The 24,994-nt window shown below is 37.1% G+C and overlaps 1 protein-coding gene across 1 annotated transcript in view; it reads right to left on the bottom strand.

The window, feature by feature from the left end:
- The window catches only part of GALNT14 (polypeptide N-acetylgalactosaminyltransferase 14), a 3,768,866-nt gene that overhangs the window by 1,083,480 nt on the left and 2,660,392 nt on the right, over positions 1-24,994 (bottom strand). Inside the window, exon 8 of the mRNA XM_044058899.1 lies at positions 7,743-7,827. Within this exon, the coding sequence (XP_043914834.1) occupies positions 7,743-7,827 (85 nt within the window). The remainder of the gene's footprint in view (positions 1-7,742; positions 7,828-24,994) is intronic.

Genomic DNA, 24,994 nt, shown 5'->3' with positions numbered 1-24,994 from the left:
ATATATATATATATATATATATATATATATATATATATATATGTATTTATTTATATGTATATATATATATATATATATATACATATATAGATATGTTGTATCTGTTTAGATATTAATATATTTGCACACATACATACATCTACATGTTGGAATACATTTTCTGTACGGTTGAATGACTGGGCTGGATGATATGTTTGTGAATGCATCAGGGTTATATATAGCTGATGTGGCTTAGTGATAAATCGCTTTCTCTCTGGTGTGCAGGGTCCTGGGTTTGAGCCTTGTAGAAGCTGTTTATTTTGTTCCTGGGCAGAACAAGAGCCACTGGCTACAGAGTGATTAAGGCACTTTTGAGCATTTGTAAGCTGGTTTGCATGGGTTTGTGCGAGGTTAAGTAATGCTAACCTCCGGTTACATATGCTTACACAGAGTTAGCTTTAGAATTGCTTAACCTGTGTGTGCATTGCTTACCCCCGCACAAAAGGGCTTACACCCACTTACTAGTGCTTAAATATGCTTACTACTGCTTATTGGTGCTTAAACTTACTGGTGCTTTATTCATTATGACACTGACACCTCACATGTGCATTTACTGCAGTACTCCACTTCATAAATATATGTTATTTAGTGGGTTATGCAACAAAAATATTGGTCATAATGTGCTTTGCCATGGAAAATGGAATGTGCTGCAGTGGGATTCGTACCATGAATGCTTATTCGTTAAGTAAATGCTCTGCCCACTACACTATGGCTATGCTGCTTCATTTGCATATATCTTCCTTGTTATCCTCTTCAGCCATTTAAACTGCATTAACCATAGCTAAGTAATGGGCATACCCATGCACCTACAATTAGCTTTAATCGGATTTAAAAAAAAATACAGGTTTGTTCATTTTATTTGTGTTTACTTGCTGTTGTACACCAGGGGGAATGTTGGTGGGGATATGCGGTCACCGGTCTCGCTCATTTCTTGGGCCTTTCTGCTGTTCTTCATTGCGGGGGTGTGTATATTCTGGCAGCTCTGCTCTCAGACATGCCCCCTGCACTCTTACACACTCCGTGTAAGATTAGGTGCTCAGGCAGTGCGTCTCATTAATATGCATGGCTCGCTGCCGTCCTGCTCCTAAATGGCCGCCTCTGTGCAGGACTAAGCTAGTTCTGCACGGAGGAATATTAAATCTGGGGACTATTTAAATATTATTAGCATACTATCCTGGTCCACTGTTGCAATGGGTAAGTATACTATAATTTCATGTACTAGTTTGGTGTTCTACAGAAAGATGTGTTGTATTTCTACAGAACTTTGGTGGAATCAATAAATAATTCATTTTTACATACATTTTTTTTAATTTATTGTATAATGCAGTCTAGTAATTTTGGAGGATGAATATACTGTTTGCAGAGTTTAAAAATGTTTGATAAACTGTGTTATACTATAAAGTTGATTTTTTTATTAAGAAATTCATTGCAGACAGGATTGTACTACTAACATTTCGTTAAGCAATATATTTCTCTTGGAAAACATTACTTTTTTCCATGTTGTCCATTTGTTGGATGCATGGTGTGTCTCACCTTCAGTTCCATTTCATGCAATGAGTAGGTGAAAGAGGAAAGATAACTTCACAAAGTAGGAGATCAAAGAACTGTTGATTGGCCCATGTATAAATAGTGCCCTTCTTATAAGCTGAGTTATAAATCAGGGGCTGAGACAATGGAGACAGACTGAAGTTATTACCAATGTTAATAACGCAGAAGACATGATGGCCTGAGTATCAAATATAGGTAATGTGTAAATGACATGAATGACAGGACTGACAGGAAATCCTAGGACATCAGTTTTCTTCTAGAGAGTGGGAGAGAACCACCACTAGTTAAGGAACTTACTGTAGATGACAAAGTATTAACCCTAGTCCATGAGGTTTTTGTTACTGTGACAGCTGGTGATACGGTTATAAGTACACCCTGAAAACAGGGTAGCTTTTCATTCATATTATTTTTTGTAATGCAGACCATGAAAAATTCTATAGTTTTGTTTTCCACACTCGTACTGCCTCTATTCTGTAACCTGCAGCTGGATGGGAAAAGAATGTACAGCCCAATGCATCCAGGCAACAGCAAACTGCTCCATCAGATATATATTTTCTGCGGCATATCTTTTGTGTGTTTTCATTTGTTGAAGGGGCAGCTCAATGCATATCTGAGTAAGGATTTTGTTGTAAAGACTCTATGTCTGCTGTTGATGCTGCACAACAGGACGTGGAGAGCTCCAAGTATATGAGAGGCAAAGACCCTGCAGTTGCAGGCCTGAGTGAAAACTGATGAAGCCACTCTTGTAACCAACATGGCTGAGTCTGGTGCAGTCACATAGTTCAGTACATCTGAAGACTGGGAGGCAGGGGGGTACAGAAAATATCTGCTGGGATGCAGACCTGCATTGTGACTAATTCTCAGGTGCTAAGGAATATACATGCTCTGCATAATAATGCCAATGACTCATCTACACCAATTTCTGTTGCTGTTGTGGGGACCAAAGTTTCCAGTGATGTTGCGGAGCTTCTTGGCTGGACCTAGTCCACAGTGTATTTGCTCATCATCTGATTCCTAGCATGCTAATGTAACACTGGAGATAGAGTCTGTACAATTTCAAACTATGGCTGGGAATGATGTGGCCTCAGCATGGCTGGGAGGACAGCACAATAGGGATGTAGCTGCAACTGATGTAGGTCTTGCTGCTGGTAAGGTTCTCTAACAACATGGATGTCTATCTGTCAAACAAACAAGAATCAATCGCAAGTTCATAGATCTAGAGCACTGAAGGGTTTAGAAGGCACCAGTAATCTTGAATACATAACTGCCTTGTGTGGTGAAGGCAGCAAGATACAGAAAGGGCACAGAATGAAACTGTTGTTTGTCCAGCAGGTGCACAGGTATAACACAAAGTTTTCAAAATGTTTGTTAAGCGGTTCATAATTTGATGATCCTGGTGCAGTTACAGTCCATGATGCTGAAGAAGCAGCAGCCAATGTTTTTCAGCTTGTCTCTGACTACTGATAGTGATAAATTACAGGCTGAGTCTTTGGGTCTCTCAACACTTACAAGACACCTTTGTCATGCCCTTGTTGGATACCACCATATATGGATATCCCATTGCCTAGGCTGTTTGCAGTTGCTGCTGATGACAGTCTAACTTGGGCATAGGGGGACAAGGCAGCTCTTTCCTCACCATCCAAGAGGGGTACTCCTAGGAGATAAGGATGGGGCAGGGGTCAAATAACAGAATATCAGGCAAGCATTGTGAGTCTCATAGAAAGTATGCCTGCTGTGTTCCATGTTCGTAGGCATGGGGGAACCTAGCTTTTGTGATGAGTGTCGAAGATAGCCAAGCACTGAAGGCTGAGGAGGTAATGTCCTGAAGCACCAAATATACTGTGGGGACCCACACCCTGAAATCTCTGTGCGAACAATGATGGTTGGTGAAGGTATGAAGTGAAGAGAAAGTGGCCAAAACACAAATGTCTACAGTGGAGAAAATACTGAAGTAAGTAATGGAAACAGACATATTGCTGTGAAAATGGACACAAACAACATTTTCCAACAGATGCTTTGACACATGATGGTTAAAAAATGTAATTGGCAATACACTTGGTCAGGATTTGCTTATCAAAAGCCTCTTCCAAAATGTTAACCTCAAAGCCAGTTAAATAACAGTGTCAAAGTGCTGATAGTCAAATCACTTTGTCATGAAATTCCAATACCTCCTAGGTGAGGTGTTCTTTGAAGAGCAGAGATATACAACCATTTTAAGGAACAGACCAACCAGCCAATGTTGTGTCTCCCTCACAACATTAAAGTGAGCAGAACTACCTGACACATGCACCCCTGAGTAAAGAATAACTCAGGCTTATATCATGAAATACATCAGACACACATCTATGCTGCATGGCTACACACACACACACACACACACACACACACACACACACACACACACACACACACACACACACACACACACACACAAGCAAGCACACGAATTTGAGTTTCAGACTTCATCTTCTTCAGTAAATGCATGCTAATGCAAAACATGTTATTATACTGACTTTTGAAGTATGTAAGATAAATAATTAGAATCAGTCCTTGATTGCTGATCTTTGTCCCCTCAGTATTTCTGACTTTATCTAGAGGTATGCCATTTATAGTATCCTTAGTGTTGACTGTTTCCCACCCCACAACTCATGTCCTTACTTTTCTTTCTAAGTGTCTTTCAGGCATGATATGCAAGAGTAATCCCTTTTGTCCCATGTCCTCCCTGACTAATGTTACATTTAAATGTCATTTATGACATGCAGCAGTTATCCCCTATGGTTAATGATCCCCCTGACCCACTACTTTTAAGTGCCATTAAAGCATGATGTATATTGTTAGCAATGGTGGCTAGTCCCCCACCAACCCCATGCTGAAGGACTTGCTCATATATCTAGGACAGTGTGTGGAGTTATGACAGCCACCTATGATCACACTGACAGACATACTCACCTATTCACACATACACACACACACACACACACACACACACAATCCCCCAAAAGATCAAAAGATCACACTGACAGACACACTCACCTATTCACGCATACACACACACACACACACACACACACACACACACACACACACACACACACACACACACACAATCCCCCAAAAGATCAAAAGATAACACTCACAGAAACACTCACCTATTCACACACACACACACACACACACACACACACACACACACACACACACACACACACACACACAAATCCCCTTAATAACCCCTTACTCACACATATACACAAGCATGCGTCCCCTATCACCACCTGTCTGCTACATTTTCCATCACTTACCTCAACTGTGAAGGGCGAACACTATCTTTTGGCCATGTTCATTTACACAGGAATGACAGTCTTAGTTTACGCAATTGCTTGGCTGTGTAAATGCCTTACTATAGGCAGTTCTGGGGAAGAGCATATGTCTCTCCCCAGGAATGTCTCATGAGCATTTGCATGGCTGCAGAGACAGCCCACAAAGATTCATATCTTTGTCATAAAATACTACGGTAGGGCTGTCTGTGAATAAAAGATGGTTAACATATACACCCCATGGTTTCCTTTATGAAATGGCCAGTAAGTCTTCATGGGAAGATGACAATAGGCTCAAACAAGATCTCCCAGCCCAAAACAATGGACTCAACAATTAAAACAGCTATAGAAAAAGTATACAAAAGTTCACAAAGCTATTCATAAAACAAAGTAACTTAGGTATGATAGAAAATATATAGAGGCATGGTTTTATCCAAGAATGCAAAACATCTTTAAAACGAGTACATTAGGCTGCAGTATTTGGGAACCTAGTATGAGAACTAAAACTGTCTTTTAATATTGGTTTAAACTAGGTTATTGACATCCCATGCTGAGTGTGATATTTTAGTTGATTCTATAAAGGAAGTTAATATTACCTGAGCCCTGTCTTCTGTAATGGCTTTTAGACCTTCTAGTTTCTACATGAAACTGTTTGGAAGAGTACAGTGACTGGCCTATGTGTTGATATCAGACTCACTAATTCCCTAAATTATTTGTTTCTCTGTTCATCAGTTTGTCTGTCTGTTTGTTAACAGAGATAATCAACATACAAGACAAATCAGTCCTTGAATATCACCCTGTAATCCCTGGCATGTTGTTGATAAGAGTATGTGGAAAAGGTAAGGTGTGCTAAAACTCTGAGCATGACTCATAGACTGTCACATACTGAATACAGCTGGTGCATAGAAAAAAGCCTGGAAATGTCTATATGTGATATCATCTCATCCACTGCTGTCTCATTTCTTATGAAGAAAATAAGCTGTCACAGTAAGTAGAGTCTTCACAATATCATTCCATGTGAGCCTTATTTATCAGTCAGTATTTCATTTATTTACATTTTGTTGACCAAGTTAGTCCCACTAGACCAATGGCCCCTTTTCAGACGAGACCTGAGCTAGTATTATACTGACTAGGGGAAGCTTCGGCACCAGGGAAACTTCCTCCACTCTTTTCAATAAATACTGTGGGATCTTTTACATCCACTTGAATTACCAGTAAATCAGGCAGATGGGTCCTCGGTTTAATGTCTCACTCAAAGGATGGCACACTCAGAAGGACAGCACCCCCCTTTATGGTGCACTACAATGTCTGTACTGGAAAACTAATTAAACTACACCTTCTGTAATAAAGACAAATGTGGCACCTGTTGAGCTATTAGACCGGTTCAGTCATTACTTGTGTACTACTATGACTATGACAGGATGCTTATGAAGCTTATGAAGCAAATCCATTATTATCACCATTTTTGTTTTGTGGGATGACCCAGGTCTTTTTTTAAGTTATTATACTCTAAGCCTGATGTAAAGAATCAATGTATAAACAGCGAGACTGAGGAGGTACAAACACACAATCACTTTATCATCCCCAAGTTACTGCCCTACATGCATATTCAACATCCACCATAACTACTGTTATTTGGAGTCAGCAAACTGGACTATCAGAGCCCTTGAGTGCTCCGGCCAGCAAATTCTCATGGAAATATCTAGTCATTACACATGATCCACTTATATCAACAGTCTAATAATAACATATATGAGTCTATGAATCGAATCATGAAATAATACAGCAGTTTTCAAATAACCAGGTACACTATTTCTGACATACTGAAGCCATCTGTTCCACTTTTCCTGAGTTGCATTAGAATTTCTTTTCTAGTGACTTGTTTGATATGGTGTAGTTTTCCCGACCGCATGTTCAGTGCAAAATCAATGACATTCCAAATGAATTGCTTCAACTCCCAGATGCTAAATTTCTTAATTTCTCTTTTTTATTAACAGTCATTGACATTTTGATGTGTGTGTGTGTGTGTGTGTGTGTGTGCGTGTGTGTGTGCTAACAGTGATTTTTATTTATTTATTTATTTATTTATTTATTTTTTACATTTTCTCTTTTCCCCACAGTTGTGTGACCCTGCAGTTAGTAAATATATGTATGGGAGTGATCTCCTTGAACTGAAGGTTTCAGTGTCTGGCTTCATCAGGTTAAACCTTCATGGACTTGTAACTTGAGACACAGACAAATAAGTGATGTAAACGGAAAGAAAAATGTCAGTTGTGGGCTGAAGTGATGCACTTTTGTCTGTTGGCACAGTCATGGAATAAGAAGTTAATATCTAAACTAGTACTTTACAAAATAATGTATTTTTGTCCCTTTTCAATGTCAGTGAGTGAATCACATGGACTCTGTGAAAGAAAGGGTTTACTAAGAAAAATCTTTTCTAGAGTTGTGTTACATCTTCTCAGGAGGCAGAGATGTCAGGATACCTCTTTAGCATTGTGGAGTGCTTTAAATGTTTGCATCTGTTTTACATTAATTTCACAAGCTGTTACAAGTGCAGTTTTCGGCAGGTGAATTGCTGGTTTTCCAGATGCTTGTCTTGTGAATGGTGTGCTAAAAGTGGTAAAAGATGTAGGAATGTCAGTGCATGTGTGATTCACAAGAAGGTGGCTTAAAGAAAGACATATTTGGAAACTCTTCTGCAAACCATTGTATTCTTGACATTGTTTTAGGAACTGAAATAATAAGAAACAATATTTTAGAAAATCCTTCATCTTACTCTCTGGAAAGGCCAATACAGCAAGAATATTTAATAAATGACTTTCGTGACAAAGTACTTACTTAATTGGCTCTGTGGGGTCATCTCTTTCTGCCTTTTGTTGTGCAGGGAGCTGTTCCCATTTAAAATGCAGACTCCAGTCAAATCCTGAGGTAAGAGGGATAAAGATGTATGATAGTTGTCATCTAATAGCAAAACAGAGAAACTGCGACCACTGCAGCAATTATGAGCTTTTTTTCCCATCATTTTTCTCTCTCAGACAAATAATATCACTGTCAGATTTAACTTCATCACTGTTAAAAAAAGTACAGATACAATATGCTTTCACTATTTTATATTATTTTTTTTTTCTCATTCCTGGGACTATTGAATTTCAGTGAACTGTAAGATGGTTGTGCAAATGCAATACAAAAAGCCAGAAAATGCTAAGCATTTAACACACTCCTTTAATTTTAAAGAAAATATGCTCAGTTTTTGAATTTCTTTGTGATGCTCACTAGTAAATGGAATTAAAACATAGATGGTTTACAGCTCAAAACATTCAGTCTAATAAATTGCATCAGTAGGACTTTAAGAATTTCAGATGTATGAGAACAACTTCAACTATAAGTTTCACTGATAGGATAACAGCCCTTAGCAATGCTAAGGACTATACTCCATACTCATTAAACTTAAATATTCCAATTAAAATGCTGTACAGCCTTGATTAAAAGGAAAACAGTCAGTTCAGTAAATAAACTGAGTCTTGCTTCTTTTACTTTGCTGTTCAATCCACACAATGGCTGTTCATTGAAATGCCAACTTGAAATGTATACATTCATACAGTCGCTCATTAGTGAACAAATCTCACAAAAATGCTACGAAAGCTGAATGAAATCTGAGAGTTAGTGCATAGATTTAAGACTGTCAAGTATTAAGAAGCTGCTTCCTATAACTAAAGGTAAAGGGCTAGAGTCCTTCTATCGCCATTTGCCTACTGTGCACCTCTGAACAAGTCACTTGATAAGGCAGTGCTCCAAGGTCACTCATAAAAATGGGCACTTGGGTCCAGAGAGCTTAACTGCTTAAGAAATGTAGGGCATAAATGCTGACTACATACTCTGAAAAACAAGTTCAATGTCATTTTATGGCTTTACATTCTAATAATCAGATAGTCTCATTGAAAAAGTAAACACCTGTTTGACTTGGAAAACTTAATACAGAATAAATGGACAACAGAGAACTACATCTCTGTGATCCAGACAGAAGTCAAAAGGTCACATTCTGGAGTGGAACTGCTTTGACTTATACATGCCAGCCACATGTATACAGACATACACATAGTCAGAAGTAAGCATGAAAGAACATTTCACCTTTTCATTATTTTTCAGTAGTCCAAAGATTTGATGACAATCTTTTAAACCATTATATTGTTTTTTGAATACAGCATCTTTTCCTGATCCTAATCCTCTCACCAAGTAAAAGTGAATGTTGTTCATTTCACCAAGACTTGTGAGACTGACAGTTATTCGTCACACTTCAGTGTACAAAAAGTAAAAATTTTCAGCCCTAGATAAAGTGGGAAACAAGCCTTTACACACATACCTGATTGAAAATACTTCAGCCCGTCCATCCCCTTACTTAATCCAATTTTGAGGTTGCATCATCTTACAGCAGGTTATGTGTATTCAGAGAAATGGGGCAGCAGTGGGCCACTTCTCAACAGAATGTACACTTAGCATTACAAGTACGCCACAATATCTCCTTCAACTCTGACTTCTGTGATAACAGTGCACTGATTCAGTACAACTCCAATGCAGTCTCTCCAGTTCTTCCATCATATTTTACAGAAAGTGTGGGGGTGCCTTTGACACTGTCTTATTCTGAGTCATTACCTTCTTTGTCTGCATGTGATACAGTGCTGACTGCTCTTCGCATGTCACTAGAGTTACTCTAACCTGAGCATTCCGTGCATCTTTACTGCTCTGTCCTGCTTAGGTCAAGATGCACTTTGTGTTTGCTGCAAACTGGCATGAAACATATTCCTTTACTTTCCTTTTCTAAGTTTTATCACAGCTCTCTTGCTGTCCCATCAGATGCCTGCTGAACTTGTACTGTATCATTGCACAGATGTAATTCGGAATATGGTTATAGTCCCACATATTCTGTTTGCTCAGATTATTGACCTTTACAGGTAGAAGCATGATGCTTTTGTAACTGTAGGGCAACCAAACTAGCAACCCTATTACACTGAAACACTTAACTTTCTGTGCATGTTCTGGGGATTACCCTAGAGAAGAGTAAACCAAATGCAACTGTTTGTATCGGGGGGTGGCAAGACCCCTTGCAGCCCCATACCCCCTGCTAGTTATATATACTAACTCCAAGATCACACATTCTCCAGGTAAAAGGAATATTCCCCTACTTGGAGAATGTCAGTCTCACACACTTGGGGACCATCTGTTTGAGTTTAACAAAAACATATCAACATAGCTGGTTATTTGACTAGCTATTCCCTTACATTCTTTTGTCCCCTCCTTACTTGCCAACCACCAATGAGCCCCATACCATTCGTGAGCCTCTTTCCTCCCTCATCTTACCAATGAGTTCCAGACATAAAACCGCATCTATATCCCAGCAATGAGGAAGTCTCTAAGTAAGGCCTTAATCTCTTTACTGGTGGCTACCATGAGTAACCACATCACTACATGGTATTCTACACCCTGCACTTTCCTGCGTACTTCCATGCACATGTTAATGAGGGCAAATCTCACCAAAGTGTATTGCTGAGATCATAATATCCCTGGTCCTGGCCATTTTGGTGCCATGAAAGCCTTTATTTGCATGATGGCAATAAGGCCAGCTGGAATCCAAACCACCTTCCCCTGACTAAGGTGGTGAGCCTGCATCAGCTGCTCATATTTATCCTTCCATGCTAAGTTGTTCCATATCCTGAGCTACTGTTCAAACATAGCTTCTCTGGGACATAGGACTTTATCCCTATATGCCACTGAGCTGGACTTACAAGTAACAAGATAGTCACATAGATGTCAAGTGGTTCTGGAATCATAATGTGTGCAGAATAATGCTGAACAACAGCACACACTATGTACATAATAATTTTAATGTTAAGGCACAGACCATATACAGTTTTCTACCTCTGTCCCATGCATAGTGAAAAGGCTGAACATTTAAATAATATTATGACTCAATTACACGAATATATAATTGCATAAGTGTGGTGTGCACTACTGCAAGCTGTGGGAATTCTTGTTTCTATTGTCTCTTTCCACATTAAACTTTGTAGAAGCTAATATCCCCATGAGGGCACCCCTTCCTGCTAATGTTAACATATTGTTCATCTGTACTATGGAAAGCTGCTCTATTTACGTTGTCACTGTGCATTAGTGATGCTTATATTCTCAGTCTGATGTCCAGTTTATAACTGTATAAATGTTCATGATCTAATGTTTGTTAAAGATGCATATATTTCACTCTTTGCTGCATTCATATACTTGTAAAAATAACTGTATTGTAATGTTTGCGTTATTTGTTGTATTTGCATGCTTACTCAAACTCAAAATACTTTGGAGCAACTGTCAGCAGTGAACTGAACATAGAAATCCAGCATGAAAACCAAACTCAGTGGGGTGTGTCTGTACAGTAATATAACATAGCTCCAATCAGAGGGAGCTGAACCTGAACAAGAGCCCCTCATTTAGCATAAAATAAGAAGTATCCTGATCTGCTGTCATGGTAATTGATGTTGACTCATTTGTAAATCATACCCTGCCCTCCCAGTGGAACAGGGCAACCCATGGGGACACTTACAGCCTGTCAACAGATAGCTGACTGATGCCCAGAATATTGAACCTAAAAGATTGCTGATGTCCTGGCATGGAAGCTAGACTCAGAGAAGGGCAATACGGTGAGTCTAGCATTTTTTTCAGTTCTCCCTGTTAGCTGAGTTTTTCTCATCTCAGATTTATAGTTCTTGGGGCATGGGGTTTTTCGCCCCATTTGGGGAGGTACAGGGGGGCTTGCTTTGTGTTTTGTTGCTTTGCCAGTAACACTATTATGAATGGCAACTGCCCACAGTTTTTGATGTTTTTAGTTGGAGTAACTTCATATCAGTTAAACTACATATCTGATTTATTCATTAACCATTTGAAATGTAATATGGAGACTGAATGGCTGAAAGAACAGACTTCTGTATACTAAGTCTAAGATGCCATTAGTCTGAATATTCTCTTTTCTCCATGGTATGGCACTCTTGGAGTTGGTATATATAAGTTTGGAAGGTGCGGGGGTCTTGACTCCCACCCCCACAAAAATAAGTTTTAAGGACAAGAGCGATTTTCGAGATTTGCTTTTCTTCAGGTTTTCTGCATCCCCCCCACACACACTTTTTGATACTTGGCATTCTGACTACCAACATTTCAATAGGGAGTGGATTATTCATAACTATGAACCAAGGAATGAGGAACTGACACCTGAAAGGAACACTTTTTATTGGTAAAGTATCAGCAGTCAAGCGCTTTCATCTCACTCACAAGACTTCTTCAGAACTGCTTAATACATTCAAAAATACATTTAAATACTGTTGCCACACCTAACATGTGATGCACACAACCAATAAAAAATTTAAATTTAAACCAATTAACTAAGAAACAATCTTTTAAGGTTTTTTATTGTTGTTTTTTTTTTTTGCTGTTAAATGAAGAGTTTGAGATCTGCCATGAAAGACCACCAATGATGTATAATAATGTTAGTCTGATGATGTCCTCCCCCAGATTTACTACTGATGATAACAAAGGGTAGAACACAGAGCTTTTTGTATGGACTTCACATAGAGTCATCTCACTGACAGAAAATTATGGAATTATGCCAAAGACCATAGACGGGGTGATCTTTTTTTAGAGGGAGGGGTCTATGCTGCTGTCTGTAGAGTAATTAAAAAAATCAATATCTGGAAAGGTTCTATTGACTTTAGCAGTCCACTATCCATAAGTGTGTTGTTTAAAGATGACCATGCCAATACGTAGTATTTGAAAATGCCTGTCACATAACAGAAGAAAGTGGATGATATTTTCAAAGCAATAGTAATCAGCGCAGTGTTTTCAGCATCCTCTCCATATTGTAGGATATGCAAAAAGACATGAATGTGCAAGTACAAGGAAAAAGTAAAAAGTATAAAACTAAAGCATATGCTGGTTAAACAGAGATGAAGCAAACAAACATAAGAGGAACAACAGCTGTGCACTTCATAGAAGAGGAAATATTAGGTAGCAAAGTATATATTACTGATCATGCTGTGATACACTGTGAAAGTGGTGGAGCTTTGGCACAGAACAATAACATGATTCATTTAGCATAACTGTCTGTTACTCTGTTATAAATCAAAATAGTTTCCTGGCTGCACATTTACAACATTGTGCAGGTCCCGTTTAAGGGATGTGTACTATGCCTACAAATATAGTTGGGAATTTCCTGTTTGTTCTTTTGCTAATAAATATCTGAAAACAAGTTCTCAGCAGGAAAAGTCATTTCCGTATGAGCAGTGCACTTACTTTTTACTGGTTCTGTCTCATCTACATGTCCCTCTACATTTGGGCCCTAAACTGACAAATGATGATTTGCCAATGAGAAACACACTGTTGTCCAATACCATTTACAACCTGCTGGATATGCTGCTCATCAGCAAAGACTAAGTATGTTCTGTTAATATTTCCTTGACTATTAAGTAAAACATGGTATAGGTTACAGTTGATTTACTGAGTACAGAAAAAGGTGCCTGTGAACAAATACTACCACAACCACTAAGTAAATAACAATGAGCTAAACAAAAACTGTTACAAACATAATTTTAACACTTATAACTGGAAATATTAGCAAACACCACACTGTTTATATCTAATTAGATCCTCTGTTAGGGGAAATATATATAAAAAAACATATTGCACGGTCTAAGCAATGGGGTCTTTGCTAGCATGTGCAACTTTTCTCCAATTTCATTCCTCACTGCTACCTTCTCCTGCAATCTAGTCATTTGATATTATATATTATTACATCAGAAAACAAATCTCTAATATCTGACTGGTCTTTCACCATTATATTATCTCATATCAAAACAATCACTGAAAGGGGTGTAGCCAAGTGGCTAACTGACAGCAGCGACTGGTGAAAGCTCTGTGACTGAAAACTTTTCTGTGACATAAAATATAATCAAACAAATAAACATCTGAGATACTTGTTAGCTAATTTTATTCACTAATAGTCAGAGAAAAGATTTATAGATTCAAGTTCTTCAAAAGCTGTAACTTTCCTGTCAGAATTTTACCTGCTTGGTTAAGAGAGAGAAGAGACTTCAACATGAGCCACTCAAGAAATAGTACTCAGGATTCTTGTGTTAAAAAAGACTTCCAGTCACTAATATCTAGTATGGAGGAAGTATTACTTAAAATAAACAAACTGGATACCAAATTAGAAAGTTTCAAAGAAGAGACCAGAAAGATGGGCTGTTTAGAAATTCTTATGAAACAACAAAGTGCATAAATCAGCAGTATAGGAGAAGCTTTAAAAGATAATGAAGGACGAGTAACTGATTTTGAGTTTCAGACTGAATTTCTTTTAAAATAAAATAACTGGCTCATAGATAATTTTGGTGATTTAGAAAAAAGGCTGGACTGAAATAACATTAAAGTGTATGCTATACCTGAAAGTATGAGGAAGACAATATAATAAACATCTTAACAAGCTGGCTACATAAAACTTTAACTTTGCCTGAAACTTTATCTTTTGGAATTGAAAGGGCACATAGATCCCAGAGAGCACCTTAGAAGAAGGAAACATCACCACCACATTCAATTATATTTAATTTTATATCTGATTTAGAAAAAAGATCAAATATTAAAAACAGCATGGTCCAGTCCACCTATTAAATTTTATTTTATTTTTATTTATTTTACATTTGTTGACCGGGATAGTCCGACTGGATACATGTCCATTTTCAGCAGAGGCCCGGGGAAAAAAGCTCCAACAGAGTTACAATGACAGATAGTTACAAAATAGAGTTTAAGATGAACAAAAAAAAATGAAAAAGAAAAAAGCAATTTCCATACTATCATAAACTACCATGCTCTAGCAAATGCAGAATACTACAGTTCATTATACTGTACATTAACAACATGCTAGCAAAGTCATTAGGACAAATTATAGCTTAGAGTTTGTCTAACATACATTGTTCTTTTGAGGTTAGATAACCAGAATTATTGTGTTAAAAAAGACACAAGACACTTGTATTAAAATGGGACATCTAGTCAGATTTAACAATGATTATTCCAAAAAGTAACAAGTAAAACAAATTCCTGATTACCATTGATCGGGGAACTTAAAAAGAACAATAGTAAATCCACTTTGGTGTTTCCCGCAAAGATCAAATTATTTCTATCTGAAGGAACTAAAATATTTGACACACTGGAGGAGGCATCCACGTTTGTCAACAAAAGTAGTATCCTTAATAATATTTAAGAAATGGATTGGAACAGCATATCATTCAAGAGACAGACTGAGCTGAATTCCTGGAAACTGCTTCTAAAATTAAAAAGCATAAAAGCAAGTGAGTTTTATTCTTTGATTACATGACTTTTATTTTCTGAAACAATAGATTTACCCTTTAAGTAAAAGGCTTTTATTTGGACTTTAATCTTCACAAGATAAGTAAGCATGTATTTATATTTTCAGCTAAAACATTTTTCATGATAAGAAATACAAATGGTTAGTTTTACTGTTTTACAGTATTTACAATAGAATATTTAAATATTTAATTTAACTAAAGTTATAAATGTATTTATAAATGTTATTTTTTTTCCTGCAAGAGAATGTCATTAAATTATAAGCAATAGAATTGGTAACACTATGACTATATAAGTTAAGAATTTTATTTTTTTTTTAACTTTGTATATGATGTGTATTGCTGGGTTAACTGAATATCATATCTAAGTAATATGCTAATTAGAGGTGTTAATGTGCCAGTAATTTTGTTTTCTTTGTTCCTGTGTAACACATTCCTTTCAGCGGTTGTTTATGAAATAATTAAAAGTTAAAAAGGCTTAGAACAAAAGAATGTTCCAGTTGTGTTATAATACTGGATACTTGCTTGCCTTGCTTCCCACCTTGAGTTGTTCTGTAGAAAATCTAGGTCAAAGTTAATTACTGATATCTCTGAAAACAGAAACAAACTTTCTTTTTATTTCTTTTTTTTCAACTATACATGGGAGAAATATATTGAAAGTAATATTTGTTTTTTTCTTTTCTTAGAAGTGAAGCACTGGCAAAATAAAAACTATAGTAACGTTTTATATTGAGGTACCACTGACATATAATTTGCTTACATTTTCTTGAAAGTTGATAGCTTATGCTGCAGTGTTATTAACTCTAGCTGTACATATTAATGGAAAGAAGTAAAATACTCATTTGTTACTGATTAGAGCAGTTTAAAAGAATTAAGAAGAATGACAAACTTACAGAGGAAATTAGCAGCTACTGTGTGCTGTGAGTTGTCAATTTTACATGCAGTAATCAAATTCTAACATCAGGATGTGAAGCTTAGATCAGAACAGCAATTCACTATAGCTGAACACACGCATTCAAATTAAACAGGCAATAATTATTGTATATATATATAAACAAGATCGCTTGTAATACTATAATTAATAAAAAGAGTAAACATCTTATGAATAATATGCATATGCACAAGAAATTAAATATCTACGTTATATTAATTACTTCTAAGTCACAGTAGCTTTTGGCTTGGTTTTGATGATTTTTTTCAGTATTAGTAAGTAGAGAGATAGTGTAGTAGTTTTTCTATTCGATCGGCAAACTAAACTAGGAGCTTCCATGGTCCATGGTGTTTTGTGTTTTTTATATACAGTATATACAGTTATAGTGTTTTGTTTGTTGTTTGTTTTTTGTGTGTTTTAGTTTTAGTAAGAATAATTAAAAAAAAAAAAATGTGTTAAGATAAGATAATGTTGGAGGAATGCATTACTCTTACATACAAATAAATTAATATGGAAGATAGTAACGTCTTTCGGCCTCGGTTAGGGGTCACCACAGCGGAACTCCGGTCTGTTCATGATTGGCAGTGATTTTTTACGTGCAGCTGCCAGCCCCCAACCCAAAATTTCAATAAAGCATCCCACCTACCTGCATGTCTTACCTGCATGTCACCGCCGGGGCCACTTACCAGGGGACAAACATCAAACACAAAGATACTCCATTAGAGTTAAGAAAGAAAAGAAAGATGTGAGTGAGGCAACACAATAATGCTGCACCACTGTACATGTATCATATTAATAATAAAGTTTAATAAATAATCATTTACATAGTACATTGGGGATAAATTTTAATCATATATAATTTGATATAAAATAAATAATATTATAAATTTAATAGGTATATGTACTTAAAATTAAAGAAGACATTTAATCATTTCAGACTGCAACTTAAAAAAAATAGATAAATAATATTTAGATAACCAAAATAAAAATGTAATTATCATTATTTTTATCCATTTTTTTTTCCAAAAAAAAGAGAGAGGAGAAAAAATAATTTAAATCAATGGCTAATGTCATAGAAATCCAAATAATATTCCAATTAATAATGGAATGAATAAATGTAATAATAAAAATATAATAATATAACTGTATAATTTTTACTATAGTTTTGGAATATCCCTGAAGGGGTGTAAGGAAGATCACTTACTACTTTAAAGTACACGTAACTTAATATTAACAGGGAAAACTATCTTAACATGTTTATGGATTGTGAAAAATAAAATGTATATTGGGAACAGATAATTATGCTTTTAAGGGGTATGGTGTAATAATTGTTCTTTAACTAGATCAATAATACTAATGAATGCTCCACTTCCTTTATCTGTTATTGTCAAGCAACAAAAAACATTTCTGGAGTCTCCTGCCAGTAGCTAGAAAAGTTATTACAAAAAATTGGAAATCAAATTCTGTTCTACATTCAAAGAATTTTTGAATTTAACAGCAGCGCTATACCAAACTGAAAAAGAAGTATCAGAATAAGATATAAAAATCATATTAAGATTTTTAACAGTTGGGATAGCCTTAAAATGTTACAATTGAAATACTAAGACTTTTAATGTGTTAATTGTATAAGATTACCCTGATGATTCGATGTATTCCTACACTGTACAACATTATGTGATTTTGAATTTCTTCCTTTCTGTGTATACATGCATTATAAATGTTTTAAATGAAAAATTAAAAACATCTTAAAAAAGAATCAGTAAAGAGTTCTGTGAATGCAGTCTTATTTACATATCTCTCAACTCAACCCTATGATTTACGTACAGTGCTATAAGTTTTGATTCTCAGGCTTGACCTTTTTCTCCATTATTTGCTGATTTTCTTTGTAAATCTGGACCTTTTAAAGTTTCATAAATAATTAACTAAGTGAACTAACCTAATACAAATATTTATTATCATTAATGCTATAGAATGTAGTACCTGCTGATCTTCTACTTTGAAAAATATGAGGATGGTTCACTTTCTGACCCTCCAGTATGATTTTTAGAGGGTAGTGTTATGATTGTTAATGCATAGAAGTTGAAAGACATAATAAACTCATATCCCTCCATGCTGTAGCATGAAACTAACAAGAATTCCATCACGAAAGATGAATCTGCCTCTGTATTTGCTGCTGCAATTTTCATTTCTTAAATATTAACTCTTATATAATGTAACACACACTTATATACTCAACAATAGTCATAAAATGTACTCCTATTCAGCATGATAAAAGTGGGTTAGCATACCTAAACTGTTGAACTCTTCTGTACTGAAACACAGATTTAACTTGCAGCATGCACACTGACCTTATTAATCTCACTGTAAGAGTGCTTTACCTCTGAAAAAGAGTGCTCACTGACAGGTAATAATACACCTGTTTCATTGTTTGTGGAAGGTGCACCCACAACTCTGATCACTGATATGTAACCTAACACCTGTCTTGTTCTTTCTCCAAGGTGTCCTCACATTGGACAACTGACAATTAGCTACAACGTCAGTGGTTATGTTCTCTGGGACGTGAGCAATAAAATGCAAACTTGAATTATCATATTCGGTATGAACTTATGTAATCCAAGCAAGTTCCATATGAGTATAACCCACAATACTGATATCATTCACAGCATACAGATCATTTGATTTAGTCCCCCTTTAAACATTTCAGTTATTCAGTAAATACCTAGAGGTGTCCTATAATGGTTATGCAAAGTTATTTCTCAAAATCTCTATATTTGTTACATGTTTGAATAACATTCTCTGTATGTTTTCTTTTAAGACTTAGAAAAAAAAAGTTCAGCAACTTCTACAGCTCCATTAAACTATTTGTTTCAAGCTAAGTAAGTTGGAGCAAAGCAGGAATGAGGTACTCCAAAGGTGCTACATGACTGGACATTAGTACACCTCAGGCAAACTGTAAGGTACAATGCACCTGCAGGAGGAAAACATCATATGATCACCTTATTTTATCATGTTTTATTCCCAATGCAATTGCTCTAAAGATACTCCGTTATCATACCATCTTGGAATACCAGCAAGTCTGGCATCTCAGATAGTTAAAAAAAGATATGAATCCTATCCATGGACTCACAACTGTGATATACTGAGACTCAACAGTTAACTCAAGAAAATATCAACATTTCTCTACTTGATTATCCATTCTAAAATGATTCTTACATATACAGGGTGGATATGCATTTGTTGTAGTATTTATGTATTATTGATCAGTTCACCTGATTTGGGAGTAGTTGGGTGTATTTATCACAATAATATGTAGTCTTGCAGAGTATATTTACACAGCCTAATTCTTTTGCTAAATGTATTACAGGTTCATTGGTCCATAGGTGTAGACTAGGTGAAAACCACAGGAGCGTTCTTAAACCTAGTCATGTAACCCAAATGTATCTCACAAGTTTAGAGGCTCAAGATTTTTCTAAGGAATAAATGTAAACTATGTCTTAGGTGGTCAAGCATTTACAGGCTGACCCTCTGCATTAGGGATATAGGTGTCAGACCAGGGGTGACTTTCCAATACCCCATCGACAGATCCAAGTTATACTTGAATTGTGTTAGGGAAGAAGTCTGCTTCATATGGATAGGAAGCCTGTTCCAGAGAAGAGGTAGCCTCTAAGACACATGCCTGTCCCTCCAACATGCCCTATTTATGTTGTAAGCAAAGTTCAGGTCCTTGAGATCTCATAGATCTGATACTATGCATGCTGCAGGTATGCAAAAGGTCCATTTGAGCAGGATCAAGGATGCTTTCTGTGCCAGGCACAGATCACCTCTCAGCAGTCTGTAGTAAAAAAAAGTATGTAGATGAGGCTTTGAGGTGATCTGTATAGGACATTGTGTTTACTCCCTGAATTATTTTTGTGAGGATCCTCTGTTGAAGTTACAGATGTTGCATGTGCCTGGTCAGTTACCTAAAGATGAGGCCTTAAATATATCATGATCTGTAAGTTTTGTTTCCATTGTTTTTTACATTTAGAATGTTCATAACTGTAATACAAACTGGAAATGCAGACCAGAGGTACAGTAAAATGTGCTGCTAGTAAGTGTTTAGTCATGTCTGATCCATAAATGCTGAAAGTGCAATGTCTCATGAATGCTGCTGTAACAGATCTGAACTGAAGACAATCACATATTATAATGAATTAAAGAAATGTATCTTCAGTGCAATGATGCTTAAAGTGAAGTGCATTTGCATTTAATAGAACAATGAACTTCCAAAGAATTGTTTATTATTTTATGAAAAATGAGTAGCCTAAGCGAGCATGTCTTTAAACATTTGGTGCTGTTTAGACTTGAGTCTCATATATATATATATATATATATATATATATATATATATATATATATATATATATATATATATATATATATATATGCTACTTGGTATGGTTCTTCAACAGTGTTGCACAGTACAAACATGGTCTTGTTATAGCTGGCAGTACCACCTCTCACCATCCATCCATCCTCAACCCCTTTTTCCCATTTTGCACATGGGGTTGGGGTACCACTTCTCACATCTCTTTAAATTTTATATTTTTGAATATCAAATGTTATGGCCAGCAGTGACAAATAAAGGCAGGACTGCAGGTTGTGTGCCAATATGTACGGTGTGGCACAGAATACCACTATCATATTTTGTAAAAATATTGTCATATTTCACCATGAGACATATATAATAGTGGTAATAATGCAATGGTAGGGAGGGAACAAAAAAAAGAGAATGGCTAGCCTATTATAACACCATTAATTGATAGATATCTTCTCAAATAGATAGCTTGTCAACTTTGCCAACATGAAATCTGATACATAAACTCACTACTAGCAGGTAATACCAAAAATTATAGGGAATGGAGCTGCATCATTACAATAGCCACAATATCCACAAAAGGAAAAATGACTTTTTATGTAACATATAAACATATAAACATATTAACTATGTAACATATAAACTACAATCCACTCTGCTACAGGCCCCATGAGGAGCTCAGTGTCTCTCCAGTAAGTGTTTCACAACTGTATATGCTTATTTATGTTGAATTATGTTAGACATCTAATATGAGTTATGCTTTATTATTGGAAGTTACTATGGCATGCTAGCATTTTGTCTGCACCAAGTTGTTTTTAGTATAATAGTATGTATGGTCTATTTGCATAGCTGCACCTTGTTCACTAATGTTATGCATGTAAATGTGTTGTGTGTAGACAGCTCATACTGGTGTCTTAATTATTTCTATATAATTCTGCTGTTACTGGTGGACAGAATCATATTAGAGACCCAGGACAGAGTGCTGCTCGCTATATTTTTATCTGTGACTGCATAACTGTCTGATGAGGTTCCTTCTAACTGATGTTTTTCCACTTGGCTCAGTATCTGCATATACTAGTAGTTGATTCAAGACATATTTTCCTGTATGCAGTAGCTATTTGCTCAGTTTGTTTTTTGTAATCTTTATAATATATCTTTACCATCTCAAAAGTCCTTCCTCCTCTCTGTACTCTTCTTTTCTAGACCTAACACCACTGTTAAGTATTCAACTGCGGTACCACCTTTATCATTCTTATAAGAAAAATGCAGTCCAAGTCTGAACTGTCTGCAAACAGCTAAAGTTAACTTTGAGTATGTGTCTACCCGTGAGCCAATATTCATTTTCCCCTGGAGAGCACTCTGCTTTGCCTTGTAAGCAGCCCCCTCCCACACACACACACACACACACACACACACACACACACACACACACACACACACACACACACACACACACTCATCTTTCATTTTCTCTCTTATTCCCTTCTGTTAGCAAATAGTATCCATAACTGATAAATACTGTGTGTTTGTTAATTTAAACTGAGACCACAGTAGCCTACTGGTACAAGGTTATCCTGTTTTTCCACCTGAGAAATGGTTAAGAAATGACTTACAGTTTCAGAGCAGTCCTTGGTCAATTCTGATTGTTTCTTAAACACAAACTTGTCTTTGCTTTGGCTCATTAGAACTGCCTGCTCACACCCTTGTTCTTCCCTCCCCATTCCCTGTTTATTACCTTAAGCCAATCCCAAAGTTAATAAATATTACCTGTGGCAGGCACCATTTTTAAAACTACAACCACCCTTTGACACTATCATATGTTTATCAGTTTACTCTGTTACCTCATTATTTCCAGCCTCCTCATAAGAGCAACTAACAGGGTCTCTACCCGCTTCGCTTCCCACCCTGCCCCCTATTCCCTCCTACCCCCAGTGGTCTTACCTTTATTACACTCACAAACCCCTCCCATCTTTCCAATAGCCAACCACAGCGCTAACCCAACACTACCTCCTCCATCTTCCCACTACTATCACTCCTCCTCAGCTAACATGTACAAGCATACCTTATCTAAGCTCACTGCATGCACTCTCCTTGCATATCTTACATCCTACCAAAGCTCCATCATTCCCCCACTCAATCACTACCACTGTACTACTACTCACACCACCACTCATGTCTCACCCTCATTCAGCTCCCCTCCCACCAACTCACGAACCATCCCTATGCATCCCCCCGCATATTCTACCAACTATATTACTCAAACATAAAGCATCCCTACAACTTAACATAGTAACCCCCCACCATACCTATTACCCACAGAGCACAATCATAAAGTTTCCCTAATAAACAAACACATTCAAAAACTGAGAAAACTAATAACCTTATGCATAGCAAAACTAGCCTTAAGTGGAGACATCCACCTCAACCCTGGCCCTACCATCTCCAACCCCAATCCTCATAATCAGACTAGAAACCACAACTTATCCCATATCACAGCCAAGTGACTTCCTTTTACTAAGCCTAAATATTAGAAGTATATCCATCAAAGCCCATGAACTCCATGCCACCATAGACTTGTACTCCCCAGATATAGTCATCCTGACAGAAACCTGGCTAAAACCTCACATTACCAGTGAGCAAATACTCCCTACTGGTTACGGCATAATAAGAGTAGACCGGCCAAACAAGAAAGGAGGAGGTGTAGCTATAATATTTAAACAGCATCTAAACATCCAGATCTTAAAATCATCAACTCCACAAATAGGCAATGAAGAAATAATACATACCAATCTCAAAATAAACCAAAACAAAACCATCAACATAATTGGATGCTACTTCCCACCTGGCCAAAACATCCCTCCACTAGAAAACCTCCTCAGCTGGTCTACCCACCATCTCCCCAAGAAACTATAATTTTAGGTGATTTCAATATTGACTGGCAATCCTGTTCTGGCAACCATCCAACCCATCATGTAAACCTTCATGGCTTCACCCAACTAGTCCAGTCACCAACCAGGATAAATAAAAACTCCAGCAAGCACACTACCCTGGATTGGAAACTAGTTAGCAAGAGCCCCCAGTCATATATAATAGGCTGCTTATCAGATTGCCTCAGTGATCACTCCCTAACATTCCTACTCAAAAAATACCAATACCAAGCTAAACCTGTCATCTACCATCAAATATGTAAAAAACTAAACTTTAACCCACTCACATTCATCTCATCCCCCAAAGAATGTAACTGGCATCCTCTAAAGTACCTCAGTCTTGATGACGCAGTTGAATTTTTTAATACTACCTTCCTGAGCATCCTTAATTACCATGACCCCATAAGACTTTCCAGAACCAAAGCACAACCCTCCCCATGGCTACAGAAAACCACTAAGTCAGAAATGAAAAACAGGGATAAAGCCTGGGAGCACTGGCGCAAAACCAAAACCCCATCAACTACACATAAATTCCTAGAACTACACAACAGAGTCAAAAAGCTAATAAAACAGGACAAATTCCAATACTACCAGTCTGCCATAGACTCCTCCCAACACAGCCCCAAACAATTCTGGTCCTCCATAAACTCCATCCTCCACCCAGGTAAAGTCAGTACCCCTCCTTCTAACATCCCTCACTCCTCCAAAAATATTGCTACCTACCTCATTCAACACACACTTCACACAAACCATACTATCACTAGCTAAACAACACAACCCCCCCTCCCTTCCAACCCACACCTTCAACTAGTAATATCCCCACTACCTTCTCTTTTTCTCTTGTACCTACATCCAAAATAAAAAAAACTCTTAACTAAACTTAAGCCCACCAAATTAGCAGCAGACAACCTCCCAAGTGAATACCTACAAATTGCAGCTGATGCTCTGGCCTACCCAGTATCCATCTTGATTAACCGGTCTCTGTCAGAAAGTTACGTTCCCACACTGTGGAACGTATCACATATAATTCCCCTCCACAGAACTAACCAGTTACTGCCCCATAGCTATTCTCTCTCCACTCTCCAAAATACTACAGAGATGCATACACTCTCAGGTCTCAGACTACCTCCTTAGTAACAACCTCCTTTCCAATACTCAGCATGGTTTCCGACCAAACCATAGCACCACCACTGCCTTACTCTCCTTTACTAACACTATCCTTCAGCATAAAAACAATGGTTATCTCTCCTCTGCTACTTTCCTAGACCTATCGAAAGCATTTGACATGGTCCCACACAAACAACTCATCTCTGTCCTCAATAACCTATCCTTCTCTCAGTCACCAACTGGTTTCAGAGTTACCTGTCTGACCGCCAACAATCTGTTTTATGGCAGAATGACATATCTCCCCAACTACCTGTCTCCAGAGGGGTTCCCCAAGGATCCATCCTTGGACCCCTACTCTTCTCTGTTTTCACCAATAATCT

The sequence above is a fragment of the Protopterus annectens genome, chromosome 1.part2 (genome assembly GCF_019279795.1).
Source record: "Protopterus annectens isolate FY-2018-M chromosome 1.part2, PAN1.0, whole genome shotgun sequence".
Classification (NCBI taxonomy): Eukaryota; Metazoa; Chordata; order Ceratodontiformes; family Protopteridae; genus Protopterus; species Protopterus annectens.
This window is presented reverse-complemented; position numbering and strand designations above follow the sequence as displayed.